Source organism: Macaca mulatta, chromosome 4 (genome assembly GCF_049350105.2).
Source record: "Macaca mulatta isolate MMU2019108-1 chromosome 4, T2T-MMU8v2.0, whole genome shotgun sequence".
In the NCBI taxonomy this organism is placed as follows: Eukaryota; Metazoa; Chordata; class Mammalia; order Primates; family Cercopithecidae; genus Macaca; species Macaca mulatta.
In genome coordinates this window covers 3,498,437-3,518,781 of record NC_133409.1, presented here as the reverse complement: position 1 = coordinate 3,518,781, position 20,345 = coordinate 3,498,437, and the positions used below count along the sequence as shown (strand labels likewise).

At 46.6% G+C, this 20,345-nt stretch overlaps 1 protein-coding gene across 2 annotated transcripts in view; it reads left to right on the top strand.

The window, feature by feature from the left end:
* Positions 1-20,345, top strand: part of SMOC2 (SPARC related modular calcium binding 2) — a 222,139-nt gene that overhangs the window by 75,595 nt on the left and 126,199 nt on the right. For both annotated transcript variants that reach the window (XM_015137722.3, XM_015137721.3), the window contains exons 3-4: positions 11,298-11,404; positions 12,589-12,688. In XM_015137722.3, the coding sequence (XP_014993208.1) occupies positions 11,298-11,404; positions 12,589-12,688 (207 nt within the window). The remainder of the gene's footprint in view (positions 1-11,297; positions 11,405-12,588; positions 12,689-20,345) is intronic.

Below are 20,345 nucleotides of genomic sequence, written 5' to 3'. Positions count from 1 at the left end.
CAAGTGCTGTAGAAGTGGGGAGGTCACAGCACCTCATTAATCTTGGAATTTCATGTCCCCTTTTCTTGCCATGTTCCCTTAGATAACGCCAGTTGGATATTCCATTGAAAGGCTGCGAGGAAGCCTCTGCTGTAGCTGTAGCCTTTGAGGAGGAGTGTGAGGGATTTCTTAGACAAAGGAGGGAGGATGGTCGGTCCATCTCTCTGGGTGGAAGCTCGTCATCTGTGACCCTCTCTGGCTCGTGGGTTTTTCAGGTGTCTCCCCAGCATGTGACTTCAGATCTTTGCCATACCCAGCTGCAGGGTCAAAGTGACATTCTTTTTGGATAGGGAGAACAAATGTCAATTAAACACAGATGTCCTTTTTGGTAATATCCTCATTAGTTTGTTTGCACCTGCATCTAAGCCAACTTTTCTGGATGATTATTTCAGTGGGAATTCTCATTTATGTTACCAAAGTAGTTTTATACCATACATTTATGACACACACAAAAATATAAGGGAGCAGTAGGCAAAAATAAAATGTACCTAACCAAAGTCGGTCTCACTTAAATCAAACGGATTCTATTGGAAAGAATGCACAGGCACCTGTAGTCTTCAAAATCTCATGTGTGTGGTGCTGCAGATGCCAAGGTAGCAAACATTAAAATCAGTCTGAGGAGAGATTGTTCACCGTGCATTATAGATCTTGAAATAACTGGGTGTCACGCTTCTCTGATAGTCTAGATTTGCATGTGGGGCTGGGCTCGGAGAGGCTCTGTCTGCTTTCCATCTACATGTTGCCTCCAGTTAAGTCTGTTCCCTGCTGGAGGCTGCCTTTAAAAAGGGGCCTCTGCTTCCCATCTGCAGGTGGAGTTTTCCTAAAGTAGCAGCCTCGCACCTGCATCCTGGCTCATGATGGAAGAAGGGCCTCTCCCTGAGGGGCTGGCTCCTTCCTAGACCTCGCCCTGAGGGGCCGGCTCCTTCCTCTAGGCTGTCATACTGTCAGTCACTTACACACTCATCCCAGCATGCAACCTGTCCCAGTGCTGCAAACGCAGCAGTCGCGGCTCCTGGGGGGCAGGAGCAAAACACACTGAGCCTGGGAGGGGTGAGAACAGACACAGGGCTTGGTGTCTACTGAGCAAATTGTGCTTCTGTTTCCCTCTAAGAGCATAAATATTGCACATTTCACAACGAAACTCAGGTTGAGACTTTTTTTCCCTGAAGGTAAAAGGGGGAGCCCAGGATTGTCCCTTTAGATCATTTGTGTAACACAAATAAACCTCTAAGTTTTCTCCATGTGATTCCTGGAGTGGGCCTTGGCTAGTGTAGCACAGTGTTGTCTTGGCACATGTGAGGCTGCTGCTGTCTTTAGCATTTTGGGGGCGCTTTTACATTTTTGGTGGGTGACAGTTCTGTAGGCCTGTCTCTTTTGGATGTACTATTTGGAAATAACAATTAAAATAGTTTAATCCATATTTAATTAAATTCGATTTAAATGTTCTGCACACTTCACACTGTGATCTAACCATTAACCCTGAATAGAACTGCGGTGGTTTACACCGATGCATTTTTCTCATATTTTCATAGAAATTTGTGGAGTTTGTGTTTTCAGAACTCTGCAAATACATTAATATTTTTCTTTTGATCTGAGACTTTTGGGGCTGTCTTTCTTTTCAACAAAATCTCTGGCATTCCATAGAAAAGCCAAAAAAAAAAAAAAAAAAGAGAAAAAGTCAAATGCCAGAACTTGGAACTATTTTGAGATTTCTGGAAACACGTATTGGACAAAAGCAGCTTCCTTGGAGATCTGAGGACCAAGAGCTTCTGAACGGGCGAGTCCGAGTGAAAGAAACATGGTGACAAAGGCTGTAACATCCGCCCATCGCTCCGCGCACCCATCTCCGAGGCTGCACAATGACCTCAGCAGCCCTTGGAGAGCCGGTGGGACTCAGCCAGCACCTGGCACACAGGAGGCCCACGGCGCCGGAAGTCCACAGGTATCACAGTCAGATTCGAATCTCCACAAGATGAACACACATGCTGTTATTATTAAGATTATTAGGCGGCAGATCATGAGGTCAGGAGACCAGCCCGGCCAACATAGTGAAACCCCGTATCTACTAAAAATACAAAAAAAAAAAAAAAAAGGAAAGAAAACAAAAAAATTAGCCGGGCGTAGTGGCAGGTGCCTGTAATTCCAGCTACTCAGGAGGCTGAGGCAGGGGAATCCCTTGAACCCGGGAGGTGGAGGTTGCAGTGAACCAAGGTCGTGCCATTGCACTCCAGCCTGGCGACAACAGTGAAACTCCGTCTAAAAAAAAAAACAAAAACAAAAACAGATTACTGCTACGATGAGGTTTAGAGACTGTTCTTTCCATTGGTGAACCCCACCCCCCGAGTGATACACACATAGAAGTTTACTCCCTTGGCCAAGTGATGGTTGTAACAGGAGCCTAAGTGTCGGTTTGGGGGTTGCTTATCCAAGTTCGCTGCGCCGTGACAAGGCGTTTCGTGTCAGCGCTTCCCGGGAAAAGCTCCTTTCTTCAGGATCGCCCCAGACAGTCGGCTGTGAGGCCTGGAGACCTGTCTGCAGCTGTCTCTCCCGCATTCTCTGCAGCTTTTGCAGAGCTGGGGCGGGGTGGGGACCTCTGTGCTCCTGTGGCCGGTGGCGCCGTGGCCTGGCTGTGAGGCCCCGCAGGCGTGTGGGGTGGCAGCTTCCCAGGCCTTCTCAAGCTGCCTCAGGCCTGCTCCTGATGCTTCCAGCGAGGAACAGCGGGGCAGGAGTGTCTCCAGGAGGAAAGCCAGGCGGCCTCCCGCCGGATGTGGGTCGAGGTGCGGCTCCTTCCACTTCCCAGCGTGGACCTGAGGGGCTGCCCCTGCCTGGGGAGCAGCTTTGCCATCCTTTCAATCAGCAGCGAGAGCTCTCGGGCTCCGAGGCCAGGCGCTGCCTAAGAAGCCGGAGCCATGGGCATCTCACACTCCAGAGGAACCAGGCCTCCCCATGGGGATCCCTCCACGCGCTCCGCTCCTTCCGTTGCAGTTTTCCTGAAAGCACAGCAGTAGTCCCTGCGGCCCGCAGCTGCTTCTCAGCACCTGCAGGGAGGACCTGCCTTCTCACCTGGGCCTGGGCAGGCTCCGCCGGGTGAGGCGCTGGCAGCAGCCACGTGGGAAGCCCCTGTGTGGGTGAAATGCAGGGTCCTGGGCTGTGGAGGAGGCCTGGGCGGTGGATGGCGGGCTCTGCAGGTGTCCCCATGCCCAGCCCAGCTCCGGACTCTCAGAGCCACGAGCTGAGGGCACCGGAGCACGAGCCCGGGCCAGGGCGCTCTGTCCTGGCATGTCTAGAATGAGGAGTCGGCTCAGAGGAACCCGAAGAATTCATTCTCTCTGGAGGTTTTCCCATCACGTGAGTGTTTCCATCGAGCTCTTCCTTGTACTCAGCGACCTAGAAACAGGCCAGAGAGCTCCGCACCCGCCCGTTCCTTCGAATTCCACGGGCTCGCCTTCGCCTTCCAGGAAGCGGGAGTTGCGACGTCCCCATGAAGCTCCTTCATCCCTGCACAAGCGCCCGGGGACGGAGTGTCGCCTGGCTCCCATCGGGCGCATCAACCTGCTCGTTTTCCTCAGAGAGACAGGCATTTCCCCAAAGGAAATCTATGCGGGGGTATGAGTGTGAAAGTGTGAGTGTGTGAGATTACGTTTCTGTTGTGTGTGTGTATGCGTCAGGTTGTGTATGAGTGTGAATGCGTGTTCATGTGCATTGAGTGTGCATGTGTGATGTGTGATTGCGTGTGTGCTTGTGTGTGAATGTGCGTGTGTGCATGTCTGATTGTGAGTGGTGTGTGAATGTGTGCGTGTGTGCATGTCTGATTTTGAGTGTATGCTTGTGTGAGTTCACGTGTGAATGGTTTTGTGAATGTATGTATTCATGTGTTTGTGAGTGTGCGTGTGTGTGTGCGTGTGTTAATGTGTGAATGTGCATGAGTGTGCATGTGTGAGAGCATGTGTATGCTTGAGTGTGCATGTATGTGAGAGTGCACACGTGTGTGAATGTGCGTGAGTGTGCATGTGTGAGAGTGTACGCTTGTGTGAGTGTGCATGTATGTGAGAGTGTGCGTGTATGTGTGTGTGAATGTGTGTTCATATGCATGAGTGTCCGTGTATGTGACTGTGCATGTATGTGTGTGTGAATGTGCATGAGTGTGCATGTGTGAAAGTGTGTGTACGCTTGTGTGAGTGTGCATGTATGTGACAGTGTGCATGTGTGTGAACGTGCGTGTGTGCATGTATGAGACTGTGTATGCTTGTGTGTGTGAATGAGTGTTTATGTGTGTGCATGAGTGTGCATGCATGTGTGAGTGTGCATCCTTGTGTGAGTATGAATGTGTGTTCATGTGTCTGAGCATGCATGTGTGTGAGAGTGTGTGTATGCGTGCATGTGTGAGTGAGCACAAGTGTCTGTGATTCTGTGCCCTGGGCTTCTGGGCCAGGTGCTTATCCCTGGCTCCACCCTTTCCAGGTTGGATTTCCTTTCTGCAGAGGCAGCTATCAGAAGCAACTTCAATCGGATCTGTGCTTGTGCCTTGCAGAAACTCTACCCCGAGTATGTTTACCTTAACTCGCTTATGGTATATTAACACGTCTGATGTTTGGGAGCGTCCTCCTCACAGCCTGGAGTAGACGTAACAGGAGGTTCAGGGCCTTCAGTCTCGTGTGCAGCCATGATCAGAAACACAGCCGGACGTTCCTGGAATGTTGCACATCCAAAGGACCTTTCCTCGGTTTGCTTTAGGGGCACCACCAAACCCAAGGCACCGGCTCATCAGAGGAGCAGGGGCCTCTCCGCACAGCCTATGGAGCTTCTGCCCTCTGGAAGGCTCTAGTCAGCCTTCCTGCAAAGGATTTGGTGACCATTTACACAATCATCCATTTCGATCTGTTGAAAATCACTGTTATTAATTTTCATAGAGATGGGTATGATCTGTGGTTTCTTGTATAAATATTATAAAGGCTGTCTGAATACTGTAATATAGTCTTGCAACGGTTTGCAGTTTCTCTTTCTCTTTACAGTTTGGCAATCTCAGTTACATATTTAGGGATTTCCTATTGTAATTTTGTTTCTGCCTTGATGCATTTAAAAAGAGAATACTTATGTAAAATGAAAATGTCGTTCCTGTCTCCCTTAGCTCTGGAATAGTGTCGTTCTGGTTATGGTCGGGACGGTCGCATGGATGTACTAGTCTGTGGCTGTGGGGATGCATCGTGCTGCTTTTGCTGACTAAGGGCTGCAGATCACTGGGATTGGGAGTGCTTATCACAACACTTCCATCTATATTAGGATATTAGGATGGAAAAGAAAACTTCAGTTCTGCTGGACAGCATTGCAGCACAGCATGCTTAGTTTTTCTGACTCTGGCCTTCAAAATTATGGGTGGGTAAAATACTACAACTTTTAAAACACAGTGTCTGCCTTCATTTGATGCCAAAATCAATAAAAGCCATGCCACTCTGAGGGCTATCATTGCCGTGGCCACTACAAAGGCACCATATGTGTCCTCTGCCTGGCTGCCATTTGCTCGTTCAGCCCATGGTGTTCCCACACCAGCCCCGTCCCGGCCAGCCCTGCACTGGGTCATGGGGAGATGGTAGTGGAAGCTGAGCCTGAACTTGAAGTGTTTACATGGCCATGGCCATAATCATAGCCATTCAGTGACCTTGTGAGATCCAGAGTCAGAGCATCTGTTGACCACATATCCAGCTAGCTGCTCCTTCTATATCGGTGAGTGAGACACCACAGTAATTACCTGTGTCCCAAAGTTCTCTGCCTATTGCAGTAGGAAGCTGAGCAGCATCAAAATCTTGAGGCATCATCTCTGGTGTAGACAAAGCATCTTGGAAGATTAACAGAAAGAGTTACTTTGATTCACTTTTGCCTAGCTTAGTGTGTTTATGTTATTCTATTCTGTTAGAGACAGGAGTTCCTGAAAGAGGAACTCTCTGGGCTTAGGACTACCAAATTCAGCATCACCTGTGAAGATCGCTGTTTCATGGCCCTGTTTTGAAGTTGCCTCAAAGATCCTTTTAACTGTTCCTTTTCATTGTTGCTCTCCAGAATTCTCTGTAAAACGTCCGGCAAAGCAGCCTCTGCTGATTCTTGCCTCATCCTGTTTTGAGAGATTCTAGCAAAGTAGGGAATCATCTGCTTCCTGTTTAAAAGAAAACACTCATCATAAGTAACCATTATAAAACACTGCTATTCATTTCTACTTTGTAGTGAGCATCACACTTAACGGTTTCCATAACATATCTTTTTTTTTTTCTTTTGAGACAGAGCCTCACTCTGTCACCCAGGCTGGAGTATGGGGGTGTGATCTCAGCTCACTGCAACCTCCACCTCCCAGGTTAAAGTGATTCTCCTGCCTCAGCTTCCTGAATAGCTGGGATTACAGGTGCTTGCCACCAAGCCTGGCTAATCTTTGCATTTTTAGTAGAGACGGGGTTTCAACATGATGGCCAGGCTGGTCTCGAACTCCTGACCTCAGGTGATCCACCCGCCTTGGCCTCCCAAGGTGTTGAGATTACAGGCGTGAGCCACTACGCCCGGTCTCCATGACATATCTTGATACATAAACAAGCTTGCGATCTGATTGTAGCCAATTTTATTTTGTAACTGAGAGAGAAAATATCATCAAACAGGTAGAAATAAATTGCTCCCACAATTAACTACCATTAACCAAAAATTCATCAAAATATTTCTGTTAGGGCTAGGCGTGGGGGCTCATGCCTATAATCCCAGCATTCTGGGAGGTGGGAGGATTGCTTGACACCAGGAGTTCAAAAGAAGCCTGGGCAACAAATCAAGACCCCATCTCTACAAAAATTTAAAAATTAGCCAATCAGGGTGGTGCCTCTCTTCCCAGCTACTGGGGAGGCTGAGGTGAGAGGATTGCTTGAGCTCAGAAGGTTGAGGCTGCAGTGAGCTGTGATGGCACCACTGCACTCCAGCCTAGCTGACAGAGACGCTGTCTCTAAAACAAAACAAAACCTGTTGTTAGTGATGCCTTGCTAAGCAACGATGAATTCTTTATTTATAACGTCCCGGCTCTGCAGGTAGGAGGAAAAATTTTCTAAAAATATATGACAGAATTCACATCAGAAAGTTTTTCTTTGGTCTAGTAAAAAGAGACTACATTCTTCAATTAGATTAACAATTTTATTTAATTAAAGTATTAATATTATAATTTCCAGCTGAGTTTTTTTTTTTAGGTAGATATTTATTATAGTAATATAATACTATGAGCCAAAGTACTATGAAACCATTTCATCCCAGTCAGGTGGTTACATCAGTTTAAAAAAGACAAAATAAATTCTGGGTGGATAGGGGAATGGAAACACTTGTCTCTGTTGGCTGGACATACAACGGTTTAGCACTGTGGCAGACGGCAGGCACTCCCTCCGTAAGTTAAATGCAGAACTGCCATGTGAACCATCATTTCTACTTTCTACCCAAAAGACTTAAAAACAAGCATTCAAACAAAAATTTATATCTGAATGTTTATAACAGCATTATTTACAATAGCCAAAAGATCCTAAGTGTTCATCCATGAGTGAATGAATAAACAAAATATGGTCCATCTCTACAATAGAATATTGTTCAGCCATAAAAAGGAACATAGCTCTGAAACATGCTGTAACATACATAAGCCTTGACAACAGGGAAGCCAGACACAGAAGGATACCTCGTGTATGACTACATTGATGCACCATCTCTGGTGTAGACATACGTGAACTTACGTACATGAACCTTGAAATCATCATGCCAAGTGAAGGAAGCCAGACACAGAAGGATACCTCGTGTGTGATTACATTGGCAGGAAATGCCCAGAATAGGCAAATTTGTAGAGACAGGAGGTAGATGGATAGTTCTAGGGGTTGCGGTGAGGCGGAAATGGGAAATGGCAGCTTAAGAGGCACAGAGCTTTCTTTTGGGAATGAGGAGAATGTTCTGGAACTAGGCCGAGATGGTGGTTGCCCAACACTGTGAATGTGCTAAATGCCACTGAATTGTTCACTTTAAAATGGATAAAATGGTAAATTTTATGTTATGTGTAGTTGTACAGTAATTCTTTTTTTTTGAGACAGAGTCTTGCTCTGTAACCCAGGCTGGAGGGCAGTGGCACGATCTCGGCTCACTGCAACCTCCGCCTCCTGGGTTCAAGCGATTCTCCTTCTTCAGGCTCCCAAGTAGCTGGGAACACAGGCGCCTGCCACCACGCCCGGCTAATTTTTTTTTCTTTTTTTTGTATTTTTAGTACAGACGGAGTTTCACCATATTAGCCAGGATGGTCTTGATCTCCTGGCCTCGTGATGCACCCACCTCAGCCTCCCAAAGGTTTGGGATTACAGGCGTGAGCCACCGTGCCCAGCCGTCATACAATAATTTAAAAAATTATGTTGCTTATGTTCTACGGATTTAATAATCAAACCATTAAACATAAAGTGTTCAGAGTGGAATCTCAACAAGGCCATTACACAGATAGGGCTCGGCTTAATTTTTAACTCAGCAAAGAATCATACAGAGTAAAAATACATTAAGGTGAGACATTTATCATCATCTGTAAATAAGGCTTCCAGGGGACAGTGTTGAAGCACCCTATTCCATTCTTTCAAAGCGATTAAAAAGTTGGAAAGTTGGAAACAGCATAATGTTGAGGGTGTGTTTAATATTTTGATGTTTACAAAGAGGGGCATTTAATTCAGTCTAAGATGTGTCTGTATCAAGCATATATTGGCTTAGAGTGATATTGAGAACACACAGGGGCCATGACTATTTCTGAGTGCTCATTCCCTGGCGATTTTGTGCCTCTCGATAGAATGGACCTTATCAGATGCTATTCAGGCTCTTCTCGGTAGTAAAGATCTTGAACCTGATTTAACATGAGATATCCAGAATAAGGAATAGCAAATCTGTGGAATAAGCCCCAACCCTGTAGCAGTTTTACTTCGTAAGATGACTGCAGGTTTATTTTGAGTGATGATTTATGTGGGCCCTGTAATTTCATGCTAAGTCTTAATTGTTTCCTATGACTAAATAGTCTGCCATAGGCTAGACATAAACTTGGCATTTAATATTCTATTAAATCCAAGAGCTGCAGATTTCAGAACTATCTGACCAGTGGCAAATGTGAAGTCTTTAAAAGAAGTCCACGCCAAGAATGGAGCCCACAAGGAGTTTGGAAAACTTAGCTTTCTTGGCATGTTCCATGATGGCTCAAATATTAGAACTAATTTATAGCTCCATCTGTACCTCATGGAGACCTCGCAAGCTGGAACTCATATCACTTTTCCTTTTTAGACAGTCAAAACCACAGGTTATACTAAAAAACGAGGACAGAAGTCCAGCAAAGCAGTGATTTCTCCTCAGCTAAAACACAGACTGCATTAAAACCACATGTTGCTGAGTGCTGGCTGGCCAGGCCAGACTTTAGAATAAGGCTGAAGGCACGAAGCTGGGATGGATGGAGGAGCGTTTGCTCAGATGTGTAGGCCCTTAATGCTCCATGCAGCATGTGGCTGGTGGTTCTGCAAAAGCCAGAGAGGAGTCACATAAAGGCCCTGGAGCTTTATTAGAGGCAGAGCCTGTAGGAGTCCACTGTGATGGGTGGAGCCCAGGGCTGGTAATCAGATCGCATTTTGCCATAGCCAGAACTTTAACCACTAGGGAGTCAAAAAGTCACCATCTGAAGACGGAAAGAACAACATTTGAAGAAGCGTCCTCGGAGTTGAGAGGGCCTTTGTGCTCTCTCAAGATGTAGGCACTTGTGATTTAAATCTGGAAATACTTTAAAAAAAGGAAAGCCATTTTTTCAAGTTTTAAAATTCAAATGAGCTATATTGTGTGATGATTCCAAGAAGTAAAGCATGCATGTGTGTTCTGCTTCAGGGGCAGGCAGCCCATGGCAGCCAACATGGCATCTTCTCCTGTGGTGGGAGGCTGTTCTTAGGATCTGCTTCCGGGGCAGGTGGCCCATGGCAGCCATCATGGCGTCTTCTCCTGTGGTGGGAGGCTGTTCTTAGGATCTGCTTCCGGGGCAGGTGGCCCATGGCAGCCATCATGGCGTCTTCTCCTGTGGTGGGAGGCTGTTCTTAGGATCTGCTTCCGGGGCAGGTGGCCCATGGCAGCCATCATGGCATCTTCTCCTGTGGTGGGAGGCTGTTCTTAGGATCTGCTTCTGGGGCAGGTGGCCCATGGCAGCCATCATGGCGTCTTCTCCTGTGGTGGGAGGCTGTTCTTAGGACAAGCCTTTTCCCCCTGGGGGCACCAAAAGGCGGGCCTGGTTGATGCTGGGCTCACAGCTTTTACTCCCTGAGCTGGAAGGCTGAGAGTAGCTTCAGTAAGCAACTGACTTTGTGGTCCTCACGGGTCTTAACCTGGCCCTGATTGTGCAGGTTAGCGAGAAACAAGGCCTGTTCGTGGCACACACGGATCCTGCATTAATGCTTTTCAAGTCTCTGGAAGTCTAAAGATTTTTCCAGTTTTGCTCTCCTTGGGGTGTCTTCTTAAGTAGTAGCAGCGACATTGCGCCTTCTGTGAAATCTCAGTGTTGTTGGGACGGTGGGATGTGGAGCATCTGGGGCAGAGGACGAGGCTTTCTAAGAAAACCCAACCCTTTTATCCACGTGACGGTTGGATTTCCATGTGAAGGTGGAAGAGGCAGGACGGGAAACAGAAAAGGGACGAGCCAAGTTCTCCTCTCAGGCTGGTCTCAGTGGGATGGCGCCCTGGGCTGCAGCTGTGGTTGGAAGTCCCACCCCGTGCATCCTAAGACCCCCACCCCTCAGTCAGTTACCTTTGGTCTGTTTTTAACGGTGACATCTAGCCCTGCCCACCCTCTGCATCTGGACTTGATCCTGGTGTGTTCAGGTGGACGTCCTTAAATCTGAGGACAGCCTGCCTGCGTCCCACCGGACAGCTGGCATTTCCCCATTTTCAGAAAGCAGGGGCCACCTGTTCCCGAGGGATAAGCTATGAGGCCTTCCTGGGCCTCAGTGTTCTTACTCACTCAGTGTGGAGAATGGTCCTGCCCTTCCCGCCCCTGGGCCTTGCATCAGATAGGACCAGGACGGCATGTGACAGGCATCTGCCCTTCTTCTGGGGCTCCCTTTGCTGAGAGCTGAGCTGCCTGCGAAGCCCCTTCCAGCCTCCAGATCCTCAGCACTCCTGCCTGACTCATGCCTTCGCATTTTTCAACGTTTCTATCTGTTCCATCTTCTTCCCATTGCATAACCGCTCCTCTGCCCTGTTCTTCCCTACAGACGTGTCCAGGTGTGTGGCCGAAAGGAAGTATACCCAGGAGCAAGCCCGGAAGGAGTTTCAGCAAGTGTTCATTCCTGAGTGCAATGACGACGGCACCTACAGTCAGGTTACCAGCCTTGCTTGGGAGGTTCTGCACCTGGGCAATTAGGGAGAGAGATATGGAGTGGGTGTGGGGAGAAGGCAGGTGAGGGGGAGCCAAACAGAAGAAGCAGCAGGTTTGTTCTCTGGGGAAATCAGCCTTCTGCATTTTAGAAGTTAATTCATGATGAGCCTACTTGACATAAATAGACACATAAATGGAGTGTGTGTTTATTTCTTAGTTGGTGCAGGCATTTATATCATTGCTGCTGTCATTCACACTTTCATTACTATGAGTTTAGCTCAGGAAGCTTCCTTAGTGAGGCCAATTAGACCATGCTAACCTGGCTTGCAGCTTACAATTTAATTTTAGTTTGATTTTAATTACGGGGAGCACACACTAAAAGTCGTGTCTGTGCCAAGAGTGAGCTCCGGGATCATTCATTCCAACCTGACGGGCCCACAGACATGGAGCTGAGCCAAGTCAAATTCCTGTTGTCAGCCAAAGGCACTGTTGAGAGAGTCACCCAGCTCTCCGTTTTGAGTGTGTCAGTGCTGTTATTCCTTATTAAGGAGAAACAAAGTACTAACATGCAATGCTAACCCACACAGGGGCAGGAAAAACAGCATGGGTTCTGCACTTGGACATGCCTGTGGCCCATTGGGTGATGATGTGAGTTCTGTGTGTTTACATCATCGTTTGGCCTTTGAGAGACAATGAGGGAGAGAACAAGAGAGAGACAGAGAGAGAGAGAGAGGAACTGGAGCTGAAGGAACTGGCTGCTCTGACTGTGGTTGCAAGGGGAGTGGGCGATGCAGGCTGCAGAGTGAACACTAAAGAGGCCGAGGTTGCTCTCCTGGCTCTGCAGTGGAGAGCTCCTGACCTTCCCGGGCCTCAGTTTCCCCATTCATAAGATAAGGGCTGGGGCTCCATCTGGAAGGTGGTGAGGATTAGTGACTTCACAGGTAATGTGTCCAGCACACACTAGCAGTCAGTAAAGTGCTGATTTGGGCCCCTTTTGTCTTTAAAACCCTGGGGTGAAGACTTGCACACTTTCTTTACCAAGGACTCAAATGCAGCCACAGAAGTAGCTCTGGGTATCCCACGACCCCTGCCTGAGCCAGTGCCGCAGAAAGCAGAGTGGGCCTCGCAGCCGTGAGGCGCTGTGCTGCGGGCCCGGGAGGGCTCACCTGTCCTGTGCTCTCTCGCAGGTCCAGTGTCACAGCTACACGGGATACTGCTGGTGCGTCACGCCCAACGGGAGGCCCATCAGCGGCACCGCCGTGGCCCACAAGACGCCCCGGTGCCCGGGTAGGTCTGACGTGCCTTTCCAAGTGGAAGGCTTTAAGGGAATTGGTTTGCCGTGTCTTCTAATCATCTTCCCTGGGTTCACTTATAATTCAAAGGGAAATCCAGTTTGGGTGACATCGTGAGCCACAGTGGGAATAGATCTCCTCACTAACAAAGCCTACGTTTTAGGGAGCCGTTGTTTTGAAGAGGGGAAGGGCGAAGCTATGTGAATGTATGCGTGTGACTGGAGGTCAGCTTGCTAAAGGAAGACAGCCCTGCATCTGATCATGATGGGTTATGATGATTCAGGTCCCTTAATTGTTTAAAATAACCACAAGGACTTGGAGTCACCAGTGGAAATGACCAAATGTTTTCTTTGGCCAAAAAAGTGAAAATTGCTAGTTTTGTATGTACGTGTTTTCAAAGAAAAATGGTTCTTTCTTCATAAGTCAATTTCAAAATGGTTTGTATTATTTTATTACTCGTAAGAGGGTTTGATGTACTAAAAGTAATAAAATTAGGAGTTTAAAAATCTGTAAAATATTCTCTTTCCCATTAGTTCTTTTTTTTTTTTTTTGCCAACCATGCTGTAAATGATTTATATCATTTTTATTTGAAAATAATCTGCAGCCCAAGTTTGATTAATCTGTGGGGCAGACTTTTCAGACCATCTACGAAGAAATGCTGTGATCTAGCCCTCCAGATTCCTGAATCATATGTGTTAAGACAGTCAAAACACATCATTATATAGCAATAATAAACTACAAAATGTCTCTCCCTGTTTTTCATGTACAATCTTGAAACATTTACGTTTAGAGTTTACCTTTAGATTTTTTTCCTATTTAAGGGACAGGTATTTTTTAATCTGGAATTCTGTTTGTTATTCAGATATTTTTCAAGCTTCCTGAGCCGTGGCCCTGGCCAGAACTCATGACCTCTGTGGGTTCCATGAGAATGAAGGTGTCCACAGTCAGCAATGACATAAGGTCTAATGTTTCCAGTGACTGGCCATGGGGATGCACAATGTGGAATTAAAATATGTTTATTTGTAAAAACTTCTTCTCCAGAGCCTCAATAGTGCTGGAAATATATCTTTAGTTGAGCTAACATGTATATCTAACAGTTCTGTTGCAAACTCATGGAGGAAATGAAACAGAAAAACATCACCAAGATTAACTGGGTCTGTGCGTGTCCCTCTTTCACTTTGAGAGACACTTGCATGTCCTATTTCCTTCATCCACAAGCAGCATTTTGAGGTGAGCCTTGTTTTACAAAGGAGAAAGCAGTAGGGGGTAGGGGCATCTATTTATGTTGTTTTAGTGATATCACCTGATAATTAAGGAGGGTCCCAAATAACTTTCTTAGAAAACATGTGCAAAATTGGCTGAATTTTGTACAATCTGCAAATAGTGGCTTCAGTGTACCGTTTACTCACGTTGTTGCTTCCAACTAGGTCTCAGTAACCTTTCACTGTATAGAAATATTCCTTTTGTTTTAACTGCCTATGTGGAATGTTTGGTCCAAGGAATGGACTGGGGAAGAGAGTAGACGGGCCTTTGTATATAGAAGTCTGGTGTTTATTGGGTAGCACATGCGCTGGGCAGGAAGCCAGGCATGTGAGATGAAAAGCTTCAACGCTGAGGGGCAGTTTCCCTGGGGAGATGATGCTGTCTGGGAGGGGGCAATGTTTCCACGTCGGGGCAGGGTTCCGCTGGCTGCACCCTTGGACCTGGCATAGCCAGCGTCGTTCTACCCCTGGTTCACCTGATCGGTGCAACTAGTATATTCCACAGGTCTACAGAGTTATGGAAAAACTCTCTTAATCCTCAGCTGCGTTCCAGGCTTCCCCTCCGCACACATGTGGGCACGGGGGAGCCAGTGTCGTGTGGTGGTCACTTTGGAAGCTTTATGAAGTCATGGAAAATTATGGAGAGAATTTTGAAATTGAAGGGAGAATTATGGGGGAGAGAGGTGTTGGGTATACTTACCCCCCAAACACAAAGGATTTATCATCAGTGTTTGCATACTGCAATTTAACTTCTTCCTGGAAGTTAACACAGCCCTCACAAATGATGCAGAGAAGCAGAAAAGTGGGCATCACCTGTGAGATCGTGGTCAATAGCGCGGACCACAGCTGGGCAGCGTCTTGATCTGTAGGCACCAGGGAGCTGACCCTCTGGGCACACCCTCGGGGGTTCACGGAGAAGTCAGCACATACACAGAACGGCTAATCTGCAGCATCCACTGTCTGTATGTGGCGGGAGTACTTTTCACCAAGTTTACTAAAATTGGGTAAATTTCAGTATTTAATAAATGTTTTTTGCCCTCAAGTTTATACCGAGGTTACCATAGAAGTAGACTCTATAAAAATTTGAAAATCAGACAACGAGATTTAAAATGAGCAGTAGATAGGAGCTGTTTTTCGGAAAGTGCATGTTTGTGTGTTCATGAATAATACATGCAAACGTACCTTGAGGCCAGCCACAGTGGAGGGAAACAGAGGTCCACTGACTGGCATGATTCCTGGAGAGTGGAGAAAGCCCTTGCCCCAAAGCCTCCCAGCTCTTCAATTGTCTCAGAATGATCTTTAATAGGAAATGGATTCCTTTATTTCATAATTACGTATTCTTAAAGCCATGAATGCAAAATACCTAAATTCCTATTAATCCATAAATTCCTATTAATCAAATAATATAATGAGACAACCCAGCAGAAAAATGGCCAAAAGTCTTGAGCAGGTGGCATTTTATTTATAAAGGAAGAAATCCTAATGACCAGTAAAGGCAGGAAAAGGTGCATAGGATCTTCAGTCCCAGGGAACTACAAATTAAAGTCACAGAGTCACAGTGCAACTCCCCTCCACACCCACTGGTCTGGCAGAAATGAAGAAGCACGATTCTATAACTTGCTGGTGAGGACAGAGCTGTGGGTGTGGTGGGAACTGGTACTGCCCTTTGCAACATCAGTTTGCCCCTTTGCATGTGGGTGATTAAGATCCCAGCTCTTCCATTCCGGGAGGGAACCCAGGAGAAATGCATTCACCTGTCTCGAAGGAGACCTGGGAGGGCATTCCCAGCAGTGTTCACATAAGAACCAAAGCCTAGAAACAGATCTATGTCCGTTGGTGTCTGACTAGGTGAACACTGCGATTTGCTTAGTTCGTCCTATAGAGCAGTGAGCACTGATGAAAAGGTCCAGTGCCTTCCTCAACGGTGCTGTGTGCTAATGTCCTCCTGAGTCCACGGAGCCCCACACAGAGGCACCCCAACCACACATCCTCCCACAACTGAGAGTCAGAAAACTCAGCTCCAGCTCTGAGGGATGCGTCCAGGGGTGACCGACCACGAAGAACAGCAGAGAGCGATGGCCACACACACAGGGCGATGGTCGCTAGCATGCGGTGGAGGGCAGGGGGGTTAATTTTGTGACTGTAGACAGGGCTGACCTGGGGAGTCCTTTTCCTGCCCTGGAAAATGTCTTCACAGGTTTTGGTTGATAATAATTCATGACGTGTATATTTATCTTTTGTGCACTTTTCTGTATGGGTGTCAATATTTCAGGAATTTAAAATGTTAAAACGTGCGATGCCACTGAAAGAGATAACGCAGGCTGAATTCTCCCCACATGTACACATTTCTCTAGCATCCTTCCCTGGGGATGTTTATAGGGGGAATGGGACCAGATGCTTCGGAGCTGGTAGAAGGAGAAGATAGGAGAAGACACATCCCTGAGCCTGCGGGAGGGCTGGGAAGGAAAGACCTAGGGGGGATTTGGGGAACAGGAAAATTAAGGTTTGCCTCTGGGGATGCTCTGGAGAGCTGGAGAGAGTGGGCTGGGCATTGCGGCCCCCCACTTGGCCACGCAGAAGCGCCAGCCATGGGCTCACACCCGCCAGGGCTGAACCCTGGGTTCCTCATAGCAGCCTAAGCTACAGGGTTAAAACGACTCTTTTACAGGCAAGAAAACTTTCCAAGGTCTCTGCGCTTGGAAGTGGCAGAGCCAGGACGTAAATCTACACCTTTGTCTCCATAGCCCACGTTTCTCCCCCAGATACCAAAGTATCAAAATTCTTGGGGCCTTGAATTCCTATTTACACTTGGCTGGAAGTCGGGCATAGGAGAAGGTGGGCAGAGATGGTCAAGGGCTCTGGAGAGTGGGGTGAGGTTGATGGCAAATGGTGTGGTGCCTTGGATGTGGCAAGGACAAGAAGCCAGCTCTCCGAGACGTATCCAAGTCCACTTCGCATTCTGTGCTGCCGAGAGCACTTGTCTCTTGCTCACAGTTTAGAGATGTATGTGCTTCTCAGAGCCCTGCTGATGTCAACCTGTGGGTCTGTAGATGGCTTTAGGGCAGGTGTTTCTTGCTCACATTTAGAGAAGTATGCACTCCCCTGCTGATGTCAACCTGTGGGGTCTGTATATGGCTTTATGGCAGGTGTTTCTTGGTTGTGGTTTAGAGATGTATGCAGTCCTCAGAGCCCTGCTGATGTCAACCTGCAGGGTCTGTAGATGGCTTTACAGCAGGTGTTTCTTAATCGTGGTTTAGAGATGTATGCAGTCCTCAGAGCTCTGCTGATGTTGACCTGCGGGGTCTGTAGATGGCTTTATGCTCAGGGAGTGCCTTCCTGCTCCAGTGTTCAAGGAAGGGATAGTAAAGGGCAGGGTGCGCACTACCTAACAAGTCCCTCATGTCCTTTTCCTGGGATCGGGGGCCGGCTCCACGTGTCTCCTGAGAGACAAAGTTGATTCTTATTTCTTCTGTAGGGATTTTCTTTTTCTTTCTTTCTTTACTTCCCCATCCGCCCCCACCCACACCGCCCCCGCAAAGATTTGAAGCCTAACATTGCTGGGGGCAGGATTAGAGGTTGAAAACAAAGGCCTTTTTGCCAAGAAAGGGTGTTTGCAGCCCATTCTCTAATATTTGGAAATAGTTTCAGGTTTTTAATCTCATCTCTCCTCTGTGAGTGTGCACCCTGACCAAGAGCTGGTTCCCGGCGTGAGTACAAAGTGGGTTAAGATATTGTAAGCTGAACCTACATGCAAGAATTTTTAGTATTACAATATTCAAAGAATCTTCATATATAACTTGGAGTTACGTGTTTGAAGGAGGGACAGGTTTCAGGTTAGAGAAGATGGATAGACACAGCCCATGTGCAGTAGCTGGTGCCCATCTCGAGACCCCCAGCCCACCCCTGCCTTCTAAAGCAGGGACCACACCTCGTACCCTGCAGCTATAGGCCTGTCCCCATACAGTGGACATCTTCCTGTTCCACCTGACACAGCTGTGTCTGGCGTAGGCGTCCTTTCCTGTAGCATGGGGAAGAACACATCTGTTTCTTCCTGTTTATTTCCTAACAAACTCTATAACATGCAAATTTATAATTTGGTTTTAATTACTAAAGTCTGTGTGATACCTGTGACAGGCAGGAGTCGGTCAGTGTCCTTCTCTAGGAATTTCCTGTCTGCGGTCTGAATTTCCTCCCTTCTCTAGGATTTTCCTGTCTGCGGTCTGAATTTCCTCCCTTCTCTAGGCGTTTCCTGTCTGCGGTCTGAATTTCCTCTCTTCTCTAGGCATTTCCTCTCTGGGTCTGAATTTCCTCCCTTCTCTAGGCATTTCCTCTCTGGGTCTGAATTTCCTCCCTTCTCTAGGAGTTTCCTCTCTGCAGTCTGAATTTCCTCCCTTCTCCAGGCGCTTCCTCTCTGCGGTCTGAATTTCCTCCCTTCTCTAGGAATTTCCTCTCTGTGGTCTGAACATGACTATGCACTCGTCTTCACTGTGGATGCTTATCCCAGAGATTTCTAAATCTGGCTTTGGGGAAGGCCCTGTTATAAACGACGGATGATCTTGGATTCGCATGAATCACTTTCAGTACATGATATACATTGATTTAACTATGACTTCTGCATTTTTCTGCAAGGCCTAAAGTCTTGTCCTCCATCTGAATTGGTGTAATTCCATATTTGGAGGAGTATCCTAAATGACTTCAGAAAAAAATACACTTCATAAGCCGAAGCTAACTGAATTTTTAATTTTTCACATGAATTTCCCTGGCACTAAGTTAAGGACCCTACATAGCTGAGGGACTTGAAAGGATCACCCAGAATAATTAAATTTCCAAATCCTGAGATCAGCAAGGCAGCTGCGTTTGGTCTCCAAATCTCTGAAACACTTCTGGTAGAAATCGTTCAGGGCCAGTGTGCAGTGGCTCTGCTTGACCTGGAGAGCTTGTGCCTCGGAGGGAGTCCAGCTTGCTGTTTGTCTCCACCTCAAAACAGCTTTTTCTTTAGCCTTCATAGGTCTTTTCTTGAAAAGTGAAAGTTATTAAAGTAAAATATTTCAATACTATTGAAAGAAATGTAAAAGAAAATGTAAAAACAAACAACCTTCAGGAGAAGTAGGAAATGCACTGAAAATTGAAGCCTCTTTCTAGGTGGTCGTGAAAACAATGAGAGGTGGTCACTTCAGGAATCAAGCTGCAATATCAGATGTAAATTTGAATTTTATCAATTAAAAATACTTGTAGGCAGGGAGTGGTGGCTCGTGCTTGTAATCACAGCATTATGGGAGGCTGAGGCAGGGGGATCACTTGAGCCCAGGAGTTTGAGACCAGCTTGTGCAACAAAAGTGAGACACCCCCACCGTCTCTACAAAAAATAAAAATTAAAACATTTAAAACAATTAAAAACTTGTGATTTTTTTTCAGAGAAAAATATGTTACATTTACTCTGTAACATGTAAATTTATAACACCTTTTATAGTGTCGAGGACATTTATTTTACATCCATGATGAGATAAAATAGTAATTTGATAAAGCCAACACAGGATTTGTAAAATTTTCAATGAAAGATTCAGATTAAATTCTGAAAGTGTTCAAATGATACTGAATTTAAAAACATAATAATAAGTAAAATGTTAAAGAAAAAGACCACGGGGTGTAGGTTTAGTCTGACAAGCGGCTTCAGGCCGGCTGAAGAGTGGGAGGTCCCTGCGTCTGCCAGGACCTGGACGGGAAGTCAGGTTCCCCTGCATCCCGCCCTGGTCCTTCCCTGGCTGACGACTCCTGAAGCTCCCATCTGGGCCCAGCCTTTCCTCTGCTTCAATTTTCTTTCTAAAATTGGACTTAGTGTTGAGTTATTCACAGCTATTCTATCTGATAGACAATATTTTGGTGTAACTTTTTCTATTCAGGAAAAATACTTACTACTTTTAACCTCAGGAAAAAGTACTTTCTGGTGTCTAATACTTGAGTTTTTATTATAATCTGCACCTCTGTTGTACTTTAGTGTACGTTTAATTTGGCAGCTAATTTGTACTGGAACCTCACATGAGTTGAGAAGAGTATCCTGTAAAAGAGCCCTTTACTGCACCTCATCTACAAGTGGTTTTTGTCTTGTATTCTCTGATACTTAATAAAATGTTGCCAAAGAAATCAAGAGGTCTTTGGAAGCAAATGACCCCAATCTGTATAGCTCTATTTAAAGAATAATGGGTGTGTGCTTCTAGAGAATTTATTTATTTATTTATTTGAGATAGAGTCTTGCTGTGTCACCCAGGCTGGAGTGCAGTGGCGCGATCTCAGCTCACTGCAACCTCCGCCTCCTGGGTTCAAGCGATTCTCCTGCCTCAGCCTCCTGAGTAGCTGGGACTACAGGCACCCGCCACCACGCCCAGCTAATTT